General features: G+C 33.3%; 1 protein-coding gene across 1 annotated transcript; it reads right to left on the minus strand.

The window, feature by feature from the left end:
• Nucleotides 1-496: 496 nt before the first annotated feature.
• On the minus strand, nt 497-19,109 carry LOC134240822 (uncharacterized). The gene is made up of 4 exons (XM_062722897.1): nt 19,043-19,109; nt 10,373-10,603; nt 10,034-10,273; nt 497-732 (listed from the first exon to the last, which is right to left on the minus strand). The coding sequence occupies exons 1-4, from the start codon at nt 19,107-19,109 to the stop codon at nt 497-499; spliced, it is 774 nt and encodes a 257-aa protein (XP_062578881.1).
• Between the last annotated feature and the right edge of the window lie 348 nt (nt 19,110-19,457).

Here is a 19,457-nt window from a genome sequence, read left to right on the forward strand (position 1 = left end):
TTGGATTGTATATACAAAAACTAAATTACTGCTATTATTTTTTTTTTTGATCATCAAGGTTTAAGTTACATACAAATTTATCATCATAACATATTCTAAAATATGCAGCTCATTTAAATGTGATTTAATTCCTTAAAATGACTTGAATTGACTAATCTCTGTGAGATAGTAAAATATTTTTTCTCTATATTTCAGAAGCTAATTTTCGATTTCTGTGATTCGTTACCTTCTAGGTTTTACTTTTGTTTCGCTATAATATATAATGGGCTTATCCCTGTTCCAAAAGCTATTTTCCAGTTATTCGCAATGTTCAATTTTTTTATACTTTTGTAAGGCATAAAGCAACATAAAAGATATCCTTATGACATTTTATAAAGATTTGAGTTCCCCTCTGCTTTCTATATGAAGGCTGCGCCTAGTTGTGTAATTGCCCTCCCCCTTCACTTGTACCAAAAATGCATGCGTTGCCTTGTTGCATACATGTACATGTATCACACTAACCTTTCTCTACAGTTGTCTGACATTTTTTTGTTCTTGGATTAAAGTACAGAGCCATTTTCACATGATGTGGTGCTGATAGTTCAATTTTATAACAAATAATGTAATCCCTCTGCCACAGTTTGTCTGGAAACTCATGATCTCCATCAATGTTGCCTATACAATTAGGCAAGCGATTGGAACACATCTGACAGGAAGTATTGGATGCCTGGCATAGGTTTTGTTCATACTGACCTATTCAAGAGGAAAAAATTAATTACAATTATTACATGTTTTCTTTATTTAACTACATGTATAGGTAAATTGTTCTACATAAACTTGAGGAGGGAATGGGGCAATTAAACTAACCCATTCGAAGATTTTTTCATCATATATGATCTCAAAACAACCCTAGTGTCAAGAAAGTAATATTATATATCAAATGTATTATTTGCAGTGTGCATCATTCTTTTCACTCATTCATATTGCAATTGAGAGGTCACTACACGCTGAACACAGCTGAGATTTTTAACCCTCCATATCCGATTTTCAGGTTTTGAAAAGTATTGTTTTTAATTAACTTTTGAGCATGAATTATCGTTTATTAAAACGCAACAATATTGCCACTTTTCCTAAGTATTAAATAAGAATAAATATAAAAATTGTGAAATTGTGAAATTGCAAAGATATTAAACCCATCCAAAAATTTGAAGTTAAACTTTTAGAAATAAGATTTTTACAATGTGTAATATATTTTCATGTTAAACGCTATTACACTATATGAGTCGTGATATTTTCAGAAAATATTAACTTCAAATCTGTGATAAAAACGTAAAAAAAATTACACACGGATAGATGTACAGACAAATTCCAGGCAGCAGGTCACCAGAAAAGCTCATTTGTGCTTATAGGTTTATAGCACAGTTGAGCTAACATGACAGAGGATATATTTTTTTATTGACCGTCTTGAAAATGGTTGTGTTTCAATTACATAATACAGAATATTAATTAAAAGTATTTTATTTTCTGACACATGGAATCACATGAAGAAATATTTAGAAGAAATATATATAAATCCTCACAGATGCATTTTTTTTTCTTCAAACCACATACAACATTTTGATATTCTGCTATAGGAGGCAGCGCTTTATGATGATTTCCAACATGATTTTAATAGGTATGATACTAAAGTATTGTTTTTAAATACATCTCATATTTCAAATTTAATGTTTTGAAAATAAATTTTAATCTCTATTCTCTGTGTCCATCAAATGTGAAAAAATGCTATACCCCTTTTTGACGAAGTATAATTAATCTACAACGATTTTGATAGTTTTCAAACATGAGTGAATAAATATGATGCCTTTTTACTAGTTTCAATAGTTCCGACATATTTTACTTATAAAGAATACTGCATTATCTAGTGATTTTTAGACCCTATCACGGCAAAATTCGGCTTGGTTTGTGACAATATGTTCTTTCATGAGAGAGCATGGGCAGGTCTTACTACAATGAAGGATATGTATGTCCAAGGAGTCTACCTTATATGCAATGTTATTATTTCGCACAGAGTTGCTTACCGAAAAAAGTTGTCCATTCCGATGACAGAACGACAAAACATGCTGGTTTACTACACGTTTACATTTTATCACTGACACGTGGTTTAGGTCAATTTACCTTTTATCCACTTCTACATTTCAAACTTTTAATTGTCAGCCAAGGCTGTTTATACTTAAAGCTGAACACGATTCGTAAAAGGAATGTGTCCGCCGTGTTTGTTCCCAATTCTCGCTACTCTGCAGACCCATATAAAAAGGGCAGGACATAGACCCTGTTCAGTGTAATATTTCGATACCGGTTGTAGACAGACGTATGTTATACAGGACTCGATCGGTAGATAGAATAATAACGTAATACTTCTTCAAATGCAGGAAAGTAAGATACCAAACAAATTTACAATTATAGTTGTACAGGTCAGTGCAATATACAAACAACACAGATACACATAACTGCAATAATATATAAACAAAGGTAATGCAAGATAACCAGCACGAACACAGGTCGCCATTCCACGCCGATATTCGTGACAATGAAGCACTCATGTGTAACGAATGCTATGAGTATACCCTAGTGTTGATGTATCGTAGATAATGATATCGACGTACGTCTATTAAACAAGTGTTCAGCTTTAATAATACCAATTCAATTTATTCTCTCAAAACCATGTAAATGGTACATGAGGTACAAAACATATAAAACATATATACATATAATACAGTGGGTCAAGCAGAAGGTGATAATTATGCAGAACAGACAATACTATTAATTTTAGAAATAAATGTACATAATTGTTTCAAAGAATCAACATCATTTTGGCACATGATTTCACAAAACTTGATGATATTTGGATAAGAACAGAAGTTTTGGTTCAAATAAACTTTTCTTAATTGGTTTAAAGCACTACATTCTAAAATATAATGATACTCATCTCCTATCTGGTTATTACTACATAAGCTACAAACTCTTTCATTTCTTTGAGTACCATTCCATCTACCTGTTTCAATTGGGAGGTGGTGATTTGTGGTTCTAAACTTAACAAAAGTTTTTCTGAATTTAAATGATAACATTGTTAAATATTTTTCGCACTCAAAATTGGTTTTAAAAATTCTATAATTTAAACTTTTTGAAGATTCTTGAACTTCACTATTCCACTTTTGAATATATTGATCTTTTAATCTTTGTTTGACTGTAACAGTTATCCATTCTACATTATAAAAAGATGTTCGTGCTCATACCATATATTTGATAAACCACAGAGATATCAAAAATCTTTTGTACAAAGGATATCCATGAATTTTTCATTTCCTCTTTATCATGTTGTTTACGTAAATACATATATACTATTCTACACAATTTGTTTTCTTTTCCATTCACAAGGTTTGCCCAATATTTTATCATTCTTGAGTAAATATTTATGTGTAATGGAAATCTACCATTTTCTCGATAAATCATATAACTCGGAGTGCTACTTTTCAGATTCAATATATGTTTTAAATAACGTAAATGTACTCGTTCAATAATATCGATATTTTCATACCCCCATATTTCACAGCCATATAACAATACTGGTAAAACTACTTTATCAAACAAATCCAATTGACATTCGAAGGGGAGATTAAACTGCCTAATTTTACGTATCACACCATACATTGCCTTTTGTGCTTGTTCACATAGGTGTTTTCTTGCTTTACATAATGAGCCTGTACGAGAAAATACAATCCCTAAACTAGATGCTGTCATGAGACAGTAATACCCGCACTAAGGTGTTTGCCTCTAAATACACAATCCTACGGGCATATGAAAAGGAAAAAGTCAAAATAATTCTATATAATTCAGGCACGTAGCAATGTTTTTGAAATTGGGGGGGGGGGGGGCAACCTGAGAAATTTTTTTTTTACTTACCTAAAAAAATTAACAAGGGAAAAAAAAGGAAATGGGGGGGGGGGGGGGGGGGGGGGGGGGGGGGGGGGAGTGGCCACCTTTTTTTCAAGGCAAAATTACTTTCACTTCCAATTTTTTCCCCATATTTCCTTGCTATGAAATTACTGTGGTAAAAAGTGGGGTGGGGGGGGGGGGCAACCATCTTTTCAATGGACATTTTCTTATAGTACAGGTAATGTTGGGAAAAAAAGGGGGGGGGCAGCCCCCCCCCCCCGGTTGCTATGTGCCTGTAATTTACATGTATTCATCAAATTGAGTATGAAATTATCCCTGTGACCTATAACTCAGAACCTCTTATATTTATTTTACGTGCTTAATTCATTATATACCAGTTTGAATTATATTAATGATGTCAATTAGATTTTGATAAATGTTTTGCTCATAATAGGACCTTTTTAAATTTACTAATCCCCCCCCCCCCCCGACACCACAATCACACAGTACATACTTTTTGGAATAGGCTAGATGGAACAGTTTTGTTAAAACATTGTTTGTTATGAATTAATTTAAAATTTGTTCTTGACATGTAAATTCTACATCACATCACGTTGCGTCACCCATTATCATATTTTTAGATTATCATATTTTTAGATTAAACTCCATTCGGTACACCTCGGCCAATTCCCACTTCATCTGATAAGGTGACGGAATCGACGGCACGAAGGTTTTCCGAATGGAATAGCATTATAACATGATGCAGAATGGTGTGCATTGGATTAATTCATTTTGTGTTATATAAATTGGATTTATATTTCATGAAGTTTACAAGACCTATGGAGGTCGGTAAGTACAAGTTTAAGTATAGTGGGGGGTAAAATAAACTCAAACGGTTAGGTTAAAGTTCAAAAAGGGTAAAAGATCATCGCATGCCACACTAGACGAATTTCATATTGTGAAGTTATCTCCTCTTGTCGATGTGACATTCAGTTACTGCCAATACTGGTGCGGATCCAGAATTTTTTTTCGGGAGTAGGGAGGGGGGTTCACATCTCAGTCAAAAAATTCATGCCTAGAATTTCCTGACAAGCAGGGGGAAAAAAAACCTCATAAACTGAAAACAAATAAACAAAATAAAAACAATGATAGTGGGGTCAATGTTTTCTAAGTTAGGGGGAGGATGTCCAAAGTCATTTTTTATTTGCTTCAGTATATAGTCTTGTTTAAATAACAAAGGAAACTCCAGGGGGGGTCCAATCTCCCTTCCCACTCCCTATCCCTGAAATAACAATCTATTTTGTGATTCCAATTAAATAGTATATTTTTTTCCATTTGACTAATTATGTACATATTTTGTTTCTTGTGTTTATATTATGTCTGTCTATTTGTCTGCAGAAATTATAACCTTGCCCATAAGTTTTAAGTGGGATGGGCTATACAAATGGCTTCCACATTTTATAGGTTTATTTCTTGTGACAATTAAGACCTTTTATTTGGGTAACATTAATTTTTACCTCTGATCACTTGACCTAGAATACACATTTTTACAAGAAAAATACCCAACTTTAAACTTGGCCTAAATTTTGATCAGTAGGTGCTAGGGCTTTCATGCTTAACATGTGTATTCATTGTGAACTGTCAACAGGTATAAATATGTTTGACCTTGACCTTTAGAGTGTGAACCACTTAAAAAATTATATAACCTTGGCAATTAACTTTTGAACAGGAAGTACTGGGGATTACTTATTTCACATGTGCATTCCTTGTGACAAGACTTTTTTCTGATACCAACAATTTGAACCCTTTGACCTTGACCTTTGAGTTTGACATATATTTGAGAAACTTCAACCTTCGCCATAGGCTTCCATACAGGGACATCAGTGTTTCACAAACACATCTTGTCTTCATTATTATTTGGTGGTGTCTCCATATGAGGGAAAAATTCCCGAGAGAGATGTATTCACAACAAACAAACAAGTTACTAAAGAAAATATAAAACATGAATATGTTGGTCATAATATCTCTGCATGAAAAAAACAGCTTTTCAAATATTGCAACCATATTTGTAACCCTTTCAATTTTTTGTTGAAACACTCATTTGAGCTTTTCTGGTTTTCTTATCATATAACGTCTTTTGACATGTCGTCCATCTGTTTGTCTGAAAACTTTTTACATTTTTAACTTCTCTAGAACCACTGGTCCAATTTTACCCATGCAATTCATATAGAAATATGTACATTTGTAAATGTTTCTGTCATGAATAAAATTAACCTTGGTCATCACGGTCATATCTACTGAATGAGAAGAGACAAGGCATTCATATTAAACTTATGTACTAGTATTTACCTGTGAGAATGGCATGATTTTTATTTTTTTACATATGTACCTAGAAGTTTGACCTACTTGCAAAAAAACTAAATTGTTATAAATTCATCATTTTGAAAGAGAAAAGTTAGGGCATTCATATTAATAATGCACGTATATTAACCTGTGATAAGATCTTTCCAAATGAATCATGACTTTTCTCTGTGACCTTGACCTTGAAGCCTAACCTATTTTCAAAAATGTTGCATTTGCTTATAACTTTTGATTGAGATGAGATATGACTCTCACATTTGACATGTACATTGTTACTCATAAGAATTCAAGGTGTTTCCCAGCATGCGGTGATTTTTTACCCCTTGATTGCAATGTTTTATTTTAATTTTCAAAGTATTTAACTCTCCTAAAAGATGATTAGGCTTCTGAGTAACATTAAGGAGGACTTACTAGGAAAGACAGGACTTTTTGCACAAAAAACTCATTTTTACCCCATTTCCCCCCCTTGGGGAAAAATCAAAATTACAAAACCTTACTGCACATGTACATGTACACCACCAACCTTTCCCAGAAGGTGATTAGGCTGCTGAGTAAAATGTAGAAGCCATTTTCAGGGAAGATGTGGGGCTTTTTTGATAAAAAAAAGTCATTTTTAACAAATAATGTAATCCCCCTGGAAAAACAAAATTCCGAAACCTTACTGTACATCTACATGACACCACCAATCATTCCCCAAAAGATGATTAGGCTGCTGTGTAAAATGACAGGAAGAAGTTGGAGGGAAGATGTGACTTTTTTCATAAAAAACCATTTTTCACCCCCAGACCCCCGGAGCAAAATCAAAATTCCGAAACCTTACTGCACATCTACATGACACCACCAATCATCTCCCAAAAGGTGATTAGGCTGCTGAGTAAAATGTAGAAGGAGTTCAGGGAAGACGGGACTTTTTGCATAAAAAACCCATTTTTCGAAGCCCAATCATCATATATGATCTCCCCCAGGGCAAAATAAATTATATATCCAAAACCTTACTGCACATCTACATGACACCACCAATCATCCCCCAAAAGGTGATTAGGCTGCTGAGTAAAATGTAGAAGGAGTTAAGGGAAGACGGGACTTTTTGCAGGTTTTAAAAAACGTATTGTTTTTAATGAACTTTTGACCCCCCGGGGCAAAATCAAAATTACAAAACCTTACTGCACATCTACATGACACCACCTTTTCCAAAAGGTGATTAGGCTGCTGAGTAAAATAAAAATTCAGTGAAGATTGTGAACTTTTTGCATAAAAAATGTCAAACCCATCCAAAAACCCCCGGGGCAAAACCAAAATTTTAGAAACCTTACTGCACATCTACATGACACCATATATTCCCCCAAAAGGTGATTAGGCTGCTATTAAAATGTATATGAAGACGGGACTTTTTACATAAAAAATATTAACTTCAAATCTGTGATAAAAACAAAAAAAAAAATTACACACGGATACATGTACACCACCAATCAACCCCAAAAGGTGATTAGGCTGCTCATTTGTAAAAGGTTTATAGCACAGTTGAGCTCAGGGAAAATGACTTTTTGCATAAAAAATATCTTTTTATTGACCGTCTTGAAAATGGTTGTGTTTCAATTACATAATACACCAATCATTAATTAAAAGGTATTTTATTTTAACATGAAGAAATATTTAGAAGAAATATATTTTTTCATAAAAAATGCATTTTTTTTTCTTTCAACCAGCAAAACAACATTTTGATATTCTGACTTAGGAGACACGCTTTATGATGATTCCCAAAATGATTTTTAGGTATGATACTAAAGTATTGTTTTTAAATACACTCATATTTCAAATTTAATGTTTTGAAAATAAATTTTACTCCTATTCTCTGTGGCAAAATCAAAATTCCAAAACCTTACTGCACTATCATGACACCACCTTTTTCCCAAAAGTATGATTAGGCTGCTAGTAAAATTTTGATAGTTTTCAAACATTTTTGAATAAAAAACGCCTTTTTACTAGTTTCAACCCCCCGGCAAAATTTTACTTATAAAACCTTACTGCACATCTATGATTTTTACACCACCAATCACGGCAAAAGGTGATTAGGTTTGTGACAATATGTTCTTTCATGAGAGAGCATGGGCAGGTCTTAGTACAAAAAGGATATGTATGTCCAAGGAGTCCCCCCGGGGCATATGCAATGTTATTATTTCGCACATAGTTGCTTACCCAAAAGGTGATTAGGCTGCCATTAAAATGACAGAACGACAAAACATGCTTTTTACTACACGTTTACATTTTATCACTGACACGTGGTTTAGGTCAATTTACCCTTTATCCACTTCTACATTTCAAACTTTTAATTGTCAGCCAAGGCTGTTTATGCTTAAAGCTGAACACGATTCGTAAAAGGAATGTTTCATAAAAAACGTGTTTGTTCCCAATTCTCGCAAAATCTGCAAATTCATATAAAAAGCACAGGACATAGACCCTGTTCAGTGTAAAAGGTGATACCGGTGTAGACAAATGTTATAAGGACTCGGTAGCAAGAATAAAAACGTAATACTTCGTCTAATGCAGGAAAGTAAGACACCAAATTTTACAATTATAGTTGTACAGGTCAGTGCAGAATACAAACAACACAGATACACATAACTGCAATAATATATAAACAAAGGTAATGCAAGATAACCAGCACGAACACAGGTTGCCATTCCACGCCGATATCCGTGACAATAAAGCACTCATGTGTAACGAATGCGACGAGTATACCCTAGTGTTGATGTATCGTAGATAATGATATCGACGTACGTCTATTTACGAGTAGTGTTCAGCTTTAATAATACCAGCGACCCCTCATAATACGAATGGATTCTCTGCGTTTACGGTTTTGGGTCAAGAAATGCACATGAAACTTTAATTCAATGATACTCGGAAATATACGTGTAGACCTACGGCTAGCGAAATACCCACCAAACACTTTACAAAACTAAAAACTATGTACAGTGTATATTTATCAATCAATTGTTTGTAACAGTGATCTCGAAATCGTACATATATAGATCCATGTCTTATCTGTGGTTCGAATGTATAAAAATATTTACAAGAAACCAGGTAAAAGGTAAAATAAGTCTTTTTTCCAAGCATGAAATTATTTCCTTAGTGTTTTAGTGGTACTCACTCGTAATGCATCTCAATAGCCGATTGGTCAGTTAGAACGTATCGGCAATGCCTGGATTAGCATATGAATTTCAGTGTATACAATGGGTAACGCGGGGGAGCCGCTTAAAAGTATACTGGGGAAGTCATTTGTAGCGTATGGCGGATTAGATTTTCACCGCTTCGGAGTCAGAAGAGATGTGTGTCACGTCTTTTTTTCGGTATTTTATTCGATAGATTTCATATATATGTTGATAGAGTGGTCAAAACATGCATTATTTGCACAATCTACGACTGACAGTTAAAATAGCAAAAGCAAACGTTTATTTTATATTCAATAATTAAAACTTGACTAGACTTTATAAAAATTAATAATAAAGACATTTTCTCTTCTGACAGTAACGGTGGCGTAGGGGAAAGTCGTTTCTGGGAAAACACAACGCATGGGGGAGTCGTAGAATAAAATCAAATGTATACTTTAGGGCGTTTTGCCACGCCTTACTGAAAGACGTAGGATAACAGGAAATTGGGCTAATTATTGCAAAACAATTAAGAATATTCAAAAAATGATGAGAAGGTTTGTCAAAGATCATTTCCAGATTAATCTGTACACAATGTCAAAAAGAGATCTTACAAGGAGCTTGTGGTTCAGGTCGCCCTCTGCATGCCACAATCTCAAAGTGTCCACATTTGCTCGAACTGCTATCAAACAAGTCTGGATAGCTACACTCCATCTTAAACAGTTCTAATGATCTTGGAGTTTGAGACTGAAGTGTGCTTGTTATTCCTGTGGAGCAATTGAAGTACTGACCACAATTGTAAGGGTTTGGCAAAATATCACTTAAATGTGCCTTGCAGTAATCTGGTACATCAACTGTAACATAACCAAAGACATTATCATTTATTCCCTTATGACCGACACATTAACATAGATAAGTACTACCATTTTCAGAAACTGTTTTATCTTTCATACCTGGTTCAACAGGTTTCAAACAGACTCCTCTTCTAGGATGGAAATATTCACCTACTGGGCATTCCTCTGACCTTAAAGTTCTGTTTTTGTAACAGATAATATACTTTGATTTCCACATGAATCCAACCATTGGATTCTTGCCATTTGGTAGTCCTACACAAGATGTGAGCCGAGCTGGACAAGGACGGCAGGATTTGTCCGACATCAAACACCTATTCTGCATGTAGTCACCTACAAAAGTGAACAAATAATTGCCAATGAGAAAAAAGTATTTTAATAATTTCTGTATACTGAAAACATCAGGTAGATTACAGTACAGTGTATATGATTCCTAAGTATTTTTGTTTTAATACCAATTATAACCTATCCCAGTTGCGAACATCGCCACTTATTGCATCATGTATCTACAAGTAAATTCAGATAATCTGTGTCCTCCATAAAGGAAAAAAGAAGATAATATGCTGTACCAGGAAGGGAGTCAAGTGGGGAGGGCACTTTACGAAATATGAAAGTTTTACACACACATGCATACAATGTATGAATTTACGACCTTTTACACTCAAAATAAACAGGGGACTTCCTAAGGTCAAATACAGTTGTGGTATAAAATGTCATTTGCAAAAGCTCAAAGGCTTCTCGCGTGGAAACGAAATTGTTAAAACAAACAGAATTTTTGCATTTATGACCTTGACCTTTTTACATCAAAATCAATAGGGATGTTTCTTAGTTCATAGGGAGATGTTTTGTAAAATTACATTGCAAAAGCTCAAAGGCTTCTTGAGGTATCATGTGGAAACGAAAGCAATACCGACAGAATTTTGGTCTGTCTGTCCGAAATTAATCCCCCCCCCATTCAGCGGGGGATCAAAAAACCTTATATTCGTTTGAAGATTGATTTTTCCTGTATATAAGTAATAACATCCTGAAAATCAAGGTAAACTAGAGGTATACTAGAGGCACTGAGCTCACTAAATGATATCCCCTGCCTCCCATATGATTAAAATAGCAAAGTACAGTGTGTACATGTTTCTCTCTAGAAGACCCGAAATAAGTGTCAGATCAAAAGTGAAATAGGAGGTGCACAATGACAAAATATAATAAAAATCTGTGAAAGTATCATTTATTGTTATTCAGTGGTATAGGAGGAGTTCCGGATAAAAGATGGGTACCCTTCACTATTGTAAAAAGAATGGTAGTATCCTTGTTTTGCCATAGGAAACCCGATATACATGTATGTGTCCGATCAAAATGTAAAAGAGGTGCACAATGGCACTATGTTACAAAGATTCTTTGAAAGTCTGATCAAATTTCATTGAATGGTATAAGAGGAGTTGCGGATGAGAGATGGGTACCACAAAGCGGAACAGACAGACGGACGGACGTACAGCTAGACGGACGGTTGGACGGATATCGCGATCACTATATACCCTCCTACTTTTCAAGCTGAGGATATAATGATTTTTGTATGTTTGACACTAACACTGAATCATAGTTTGTCCCACTTGCCAATTTTTGCATCATATTTCAAAATGTATAAAAACATGATCCCTGATGTCTTGGAGGTCCGTGTCTGCTCTGCTTCTATTTTGTGTCAATATTGTTTTATGGATTTTGATCTTGAGTACTGCTCGTTATCTCCATATGTTAAATTATCATTAACAGATACTGCACATTTTATTAGCATTTATTAAAACAAATTTTATTCGAATTACGAATGTAATCAATTTGTCATATCTTTTAATTACATCTACAATATATCAAGTTGATCCATTTAATACTTAAATATTAGCATCTACATGTATTTGAAATATAAAATAGATGCATTTATTTCATGAGAAAAGAAATCGGGTTCTATGTATGATTTGTAGACTTCAAAATTAACATCGGGTTTGGGCTTCCTTTAATGCCGGGATGGCTCAACCGTCACAGATTAATCAAGAGTTTAGATTGGTAAAAATACGCCGGATTGTCTTTTAAGAAATATTCAACATTTCTTACTCGGTACCCTTTCTAGATATTTTTATGTAGATTTGCTTTTGACGATACAATATTTAAGGGGGATGTCCGGCCACCTTTAGTGCAATAAGAACAAAATGTTAACGTTTCTTCAAATGGCTAAAATACATTATATTTTGATCATATTTCAAGTCCTTATGATAAATATACAATAAATATGAATAATTGAATGCATGTTTTGTCTATATAATCTATACTTCTGCAAAAAAAAAAAATGCTTTTGATGAACTCTTTAGAGCTGCGCAGCTACAGAATTCAGCAGAGCCTTAAAAAATCCCAAAAATTAGGCAAAGTGTGCCTTAATGTTCTCTCTACAATCATTTGTTGAGAAAATGTCTAAATTTTGCACTTTTAAATGGTAATTTCAAGTTCAAAACAAGGTACTGTATTTTCAAAATGAGTGTGAAGAACCATGAAATTAGTTCATGGATAGCAGCACGTGGTCTATTTTTAGTACCGAATTTTCCCCCCAGACCTCTTCTTAATATGGAGGTTCATAATGATCTTTAAAAAGTAGAAGAGAATTACAATTGGAAAATGTTTAAAATAATATGAACACTTTTAAGGGGGCTCTCTACAACGTCACAACATGGCGTACTTCCGTTGAAACGCCATTTTGGTCCAAAATGATCTGATTCAAATTCACTTAACACCGATAAATCACTGAGTACAACACAACATGCGAAGTTGTGGATGGAATGTGCATTGTATCACCTAAATTAATACAGTGTATTGCTTAATACGTATCCTTTCTTTAAAAATGAATTGTTTTTCAATGTATTCAATTTCTACTTATTTACTTATTAAATAATATATTTACAAACTTATTAGAATAAGATTTTCAGGTGAGAAAAAATTATATAAAACATGGCTGGTCCATATGCTAATTCATTATACGTGTTAAAAAGCCATACACTCAGAAATTTCTTTCTTCTTCAATAAACATATATGCTTTCCAGCAAAATATATCCCCAAAAATGCAAATTTGATAAGATAAGACATATGTATTATCTTCCCATCAACTAGAGGATACTCTGTTTACGATTTGAATTACATCCGAATGAATAGTTATACCCGGTGAAATTTAAACTCTTCATGAAATCACCAAAACGTTTGGACAGTAAGTGGAATTTTGCATGACCCAAACATTTGATCAACATTGATTATCAGCTGTTTGTATGGGAAACGTGCAGTATTTAGACGAAGTGTGAATTTGGTTATAGGAATTTATTTTACCCGCTTTTGGCCATTAACCATGTTTTCATGTTTTGTTATCTCTAGCACTGGATAACACATGCAAGTTGGATAAAAACGGTAAGTAAATCTACCTTTCTCAATACCATGAATTCACTAAATACATGTCTTTGTCATTGACTGGAAACGTGATGGTTTTCGCTTAAACTCATTTGAAAAACAATATATGTACAATACGAACTTCTTTCAATGTCTTTGCTTGACATTTTTTTTCAATACTCGTGCAAGTTACAGTAGAGTTTATTTGAAGTTTATAAAAAAAAAACAGTACCAAGATATTTGAGCCCACCCTTCAAGCGGATCTCTCACACCTGAATTTTTGTGATGTTTGAAATTTTTGACAATTTTTCAATTTTGTTCAATTTCTTTTTTTATTGTTTTTACCCTTTAATATTATATATCTTTTCAGATACTGGAGAAGATCCAACCAGCTATTCTCAAGAAAATGCTGTTCTAGTTTTTCTTTTGTCTGTTTTTCTATATTTAAATAAAAATTATGTTGATTTTATTTTAAAGCACTGGACTTTTAAAAATATAGATAGGAGGGGTTTTAACCAAAGAAATAAAATATTTTAAATCTTTCTAAAAAATAAATTGAAATACTTTGGAACCTTATTTTATCGGATATGGAGCCTATTATTAGAAACAAATGCATGCAACAACAATCAGTTATACTTTATAGGTGTAGAGATCCTCCTTAAAAGGGGAATCGTGTTATATTGTGACTTAAAGAAATTAGTATTATTATCGAAGATTTGTTAAGTAGTGTACGTGTTGATATAAAAAAAAATCTTCAACTCTTTGATTCCAGGTAAGGGAAATGAGCACCATCAAAGTTAAAAATTAGGAATTTGTAAGTCTGACACGGACAACTTATTTGTATCAACGAGAATTTTGATTTCTAAGCATTCTCTTTGCCGAGCCCCATTTGAAAATAACTTCTATCGCTATAGAAAAGAAATCCGACGTAAACACATATGTATAGGACATTTTTTAATCTTCTTCTTGAGTTTTAAAGGAATCAACAAATTATCATGACTTGTTTCAGGGAAAATTAAATATAATCATGCTAATAAACGCATCTATCCACAGAAGATATATACACATGCCAACCACGTGCTCAGTGGAATGATACATGTATGAACGATGTGTGAAAATTTGTGTGACAACTGTATCGGATGAGGATGACCTGTGAAGAAACGATAACGTCTGAACAAAACTTAAAAAATTGAAACGTAAATGAAAGACAAATTAAGTGAAAGCAGAGTTTAAAAGAAATTAAAACCTTAACGATATATTTACCGGAGTGGGGTTAAAATCGCGTTTTTTCATTTGTGTTAATCAGACGATGCGATGCAACAAATATAAAAGTATGATAAGTTATATAAGTTTTTCCCGATTTACCGGAGTGGGGTAAAATCGCGTTTTTTCTAAGGATTATAAAAGTAGTAAGTTATATAACCTAAGGATTATTACTTAGTAAATTTTTGTCTAGATGTTGTTATGGTCGCATTTATTTAGTATTCTAAAATCAATGTTATTTGAACTATGTGTGACAGAGGAATGGCGTACGTAAGGAACACATGGCCTCAGGAAGACCCCTATATGAAAAATCAAATTTTCAAGAATAATGGATGAGGATAAGAAAAAAGCGAAACAAATGATTGTAGCCATATTATCAATGAACCGAATTGACATCATTTTCAATGCATTTTTCATTTCGTGAATGCTGTAGGTGCACATGCAGTTCTAACATGAATAATTTTCTCCTGATTAAAACAAAATAAACTTAATTATTTACTTATTTTGGTCTCTAACATTAGGTAATGAGTGCATTAGCACCTATGAGTAAATTTGGGCTAGTTTGGTAGAGTATTAAGCGCATTCTTGGTACATGTATGTCTTATTTGACACCAGACTAGATCCGATATGACTTGTACATCCCCCTTAAGTCCAATTTGTTTGCGTTTACTGCCTATGCTAGGCAAGTTCAGTATATGAAATACATTTAAAATAAAAAAATAAAATAGAAATATTATTACTCCCCATGCGTCAGGATCGAAATTGGAACCTTGGAAATTTTCCGCAAAAGTTAAACGGAAGTACCCGAGCTATCAAGTGAAGAAATTGACGTCACATACAAAGCTATGTTTACTTACAGTAGTGTATCAGAAAATTTTATTTAAAGTCGGATTATTACAACAATTAACATTAACATAACGTGTAAAATTGTATTTTTTTCTCAAGTAAGTTATTGCTGTTTGCCTAAGACACCATGATGCTATGCAACCCAGAGGATGTTAAAAATTTTCACATCAAGACATTATTGATATAAAGTTTTTTGAACAACGTAAAGTATTTCACATGATTGATAAAAAGTCATTTGAACAATATGCAGATTTAAATCCGAATTTCCTTCATTTGCACATGTCTATAAGCTCGCTGTGTATCAAAAGAAGTTAATATGATAAATTGTTATGATAAGTTATGTACAAATTCCTGATATATCTAGCTCATGTCAGAGTTGTTTGAAAGTCACTAATGCAATATTAATAGGAAAAAAAATGATTTTTTTTGTTAACTTGTAAATTTATATATTGCATGAGAAATGCCCGAAAAAAAGGTGGAATGCAACATCAAGGTTGGTACTGCTACTAGAGAGAGAATATCCCCCTCAACCTGTATCCAGTCAGATGACAGCTAGTGAGGATGCTTCAACCAATCATCAAACATTGATGTTCATGCAAGCCCCATTACCTCAGACTATTGCAACCAAATCTTTAATGGGGCAAGTATCAATCAGGAAATTTTTTGACTTCAATTATAGGGACTTCTGTAGCAGACAGACATGTGGGTATTGTATATTTCCATGAAAATGTAACAATGGGCACCCTATATCATCATGTCCCTTACAAAAAGTATCAAAATAATTAAAGATTACCTAGATCAAAGTACAGCCTCATTTATAAAGGAGGGATATATTTTTTAAGGGCATTACATTAAAGTATTGGTCAACTTTCTTTCCCAATAAATCTTCACATGTTACCAGTTTGTATAATTCCTAAATCCATGCAGGTATGGATGATTGCTCATTTCTCATACCCTGAATCAAATGGCATATTAAATGATTTCATTGATCTAGAGCTGTGTATAGTAAATGTTTTATCATTTGACAACTTAGTAGACATTATTTCTGTGTTAGGAAAAGGGGCTCTTTTAGCAAAAGTTAAATATTGAAAAGTGCAGATTTAAATCTGAATTTTCTCCATTTGCACATGTCTATAAGCTCGCTGTGCTCTCTATAATAAATATCAAAAGAAGTTAATATGATAAATTGTTGAAAGTCACTAATGCAATATTAATAGGTAAAAAAATGATTTTTTTTGTTAACTTGTAAATTTATATATTGCATGAGAAATGCCCGAAAAGAAGGTGGAATGCAACATCAAGGTTGGTACTGCTACTAGAGAATATCCCCCTCAACTTGTGCCCAGTCAGATGACAGCTAGTGAGGATGCTTCAACCAATCATCAAACATTGATGTTTGGGCATGCCCCATTGCCTCAGGCTATTGCAACCAAATCTTTAATGGGACAAGTATCAATCAGGAAATGTTTTGACTTCAACTATAGGGACTTCTGTAGGAGACAGACATGTGGGTATTGTATATTTGCATGAAAATCTGGGCACCCAATATCATCATGACTCTACTAGAAGTATCAAAATAATTAAAGATTACCTAGATCAAAGTACAGCCTCATTTATAAAGGAGGGATATATTTTTTAAGGGCATTACATTAAAGTATTGGTCAACTTCCTTTCCCAATAAATCTTCACATGTTACCAGTTTGTATAATTTCTAAATCCATGCAGGTACGGATGATTGCTCATTTCTCATACCCTGAATCAAATGGCATATTAAATGATTTCATTGATCTAGAGCTGTGTATAGTAAATGTTTTATCATTTGACAACTTAGTAGACATTATTTCTGTGTTAGGAAAAGGGGCTCTTTTAGCAAAAGTTAAATATTGAAAAGTGCAGATTTAAATCTGAATTTTCTCCATTTGCACATGTCTATAAGCTCGCTGTGCTCTCTATTATAAATATCAAAAGAAGTTAATATGATAAATTGTTGGAAAGTCACTAATGCAATATTAATAGGTAAAAAAATGATTTTTTTTGTTAACTTGTAAATTTATATATTGCCATGAGAAATGCCAGAAAAGAAGGTGGAATGCAACATCAAGGTTGGTACTGCTACTAGAGAGAGAATATCCCCTCAACCTGTGTCCAGTCAGATGACAGTTACATGTAGTGAGGATGCTTCAACCAATTATCAAACATTGATGGTCATGCAAGCCCCATTGCCTCAAGCTATTGCAACCAAATCTTTAATGGGGCAAGTATCGATCAGGAAATGTTTTGACTTCAACTATAGGGGCTTCTGTAGCAGGCAGATATGTGGGTATTGTATATTTGCATAAAATATAACAATGGGCATTATCATATCATCATGTCCCTTACAAAAAGTATCAAAATATGTAAAGGATTACCCAGATCAAAGTACACATGTACATCCCGATTTATAAAGGAAGGATATATTTGTAAGGGTATTAAATTACAGTATTGGTCAACTTCCTTTCCCATTAAATCTTCACATGTTACCAGTTTGTATAATTCCTAAAACCGTACAAGTAAGGAGGATGATTGCTCATTTCTCACACCTTGAATCAAATAGCATATTAAATGAAGTTTTCATTAACCTAGAGCTGTGTATAGTAAATGTTTTATCATTTGACAACTTAGTAGACATTATTTTTGTGTCAGGAAAATGAGCTCTTTTAGCAAAAGTTTAATTGAAAAGTGCTTGTAGATTAATTGATATTTAAACATACTGGTGATTTTGATTTGTTTGGTTTCTCAGTAAATGGGTTTTAATACATAAAAGAAATGTTACCAAATGGCTCTACAATAAGATAATGGGAGACATTTACAACAATTTTTTTATTGGTTAACAAAATATCAAACTGAATTTACACACTTCAGATCACTATATAGATGATGACTTTATTTTTACTGGGAAAAGGGAAACAGAATGTATACAGCTTATTGTAAACTGAAAAATTGTTGGGCCACTGAGTGATATTGGTGTCCCCTTAGCTGAAGATAAAACTGCAACAAGAATCTCATATTTAGGATTAGAAATATACACTGCTAATTGTCTTGCAAGTTTCACAGCTAAAGTGTCTTCCCACAAATTTTTATTAAAATAGAAAATTTGGTGTTATGACTATGTCATAACACCAAATTTTCTATTTTAATAAAAATTTGTGGGGAAGACAAAAGGTTACTATGTTTAATAAATATGGTAAAAGAGATGTTGCAGAAAAAGGTTACCCTTTTGAGAGTTACACTTCGTAGTTGGATTCTTCAGTTTCTGTAGTAAGGCAAATAGATCAAGCATGGTAATAGGAGAATTTGTGATGCAACGAGTGGTACATCCAAACCTAGGCCTTATAACTTCATTTGAATTTCAACAGGCATGAAAAGTTACTGGGATATGTGGTTAAAGTTCTCACAAAATTTCAATGGTATACATGTACATGTATCACATTTTAATACACATTGATAACATTGCAGTTGTGTGTTATTGTCATAATTATGTATCAAGAAGGACTATGGATTTATGTGTCAAAATTATGATGTATAATGTTATTTATACAGGTAAGCAGATACCAGGTGTTTTCAATAACAGACGCAATTTCCCATAAACTGTAGAGGCATTTCAGGGACCTAGCACCAAGAACAGAAC

The sequence above is a fragment of the Saccostrea cucullata genome, unplaced genomic scaffold, assembly GCF_032062105.1.
Source record: "Saccostrea cucullata isolate Sc308-1 unplaced genomic scaffold, CSIRO_AGI_Scuc_v1 ctg2782, whole genome shotgun sequence".
NCBI classification, from domain to species: domain Eukaryota; kingdom Metazoa; phylum Mollusca; class Bivalvia; order Ostreida; family Ostreidae; genus Saccostrea; species Saccostrea cuccullata.

What these genes read in the sequence shown, in the direction of transcription:
- LOC134240822 (XM_062722897.1), bottom strand. Translation starts at nt 19,109, where the DNA reads ATGCTTGATCTATTTGCCTTACTACAGAAACTGAAGAATCCAACTACG. An exon ending in GAAGTGTAACTCTCAAAAGG is followed by an intron (nt 10,604 to 19,042) that starts GTAACCTTTTTC and finishes TCACTTTTGTAG; the next exon opens with GTGACTACATGCAGAATAGG. An exon ending in ACCTGAACCACAAGCTCCTT is followed by an intron (nt 733 to 10,033) that starts GTAAGATCTCTT and finishes CCTCTTGAATAG; the next exon opens with GTCAGTATGAACAAAACCTA.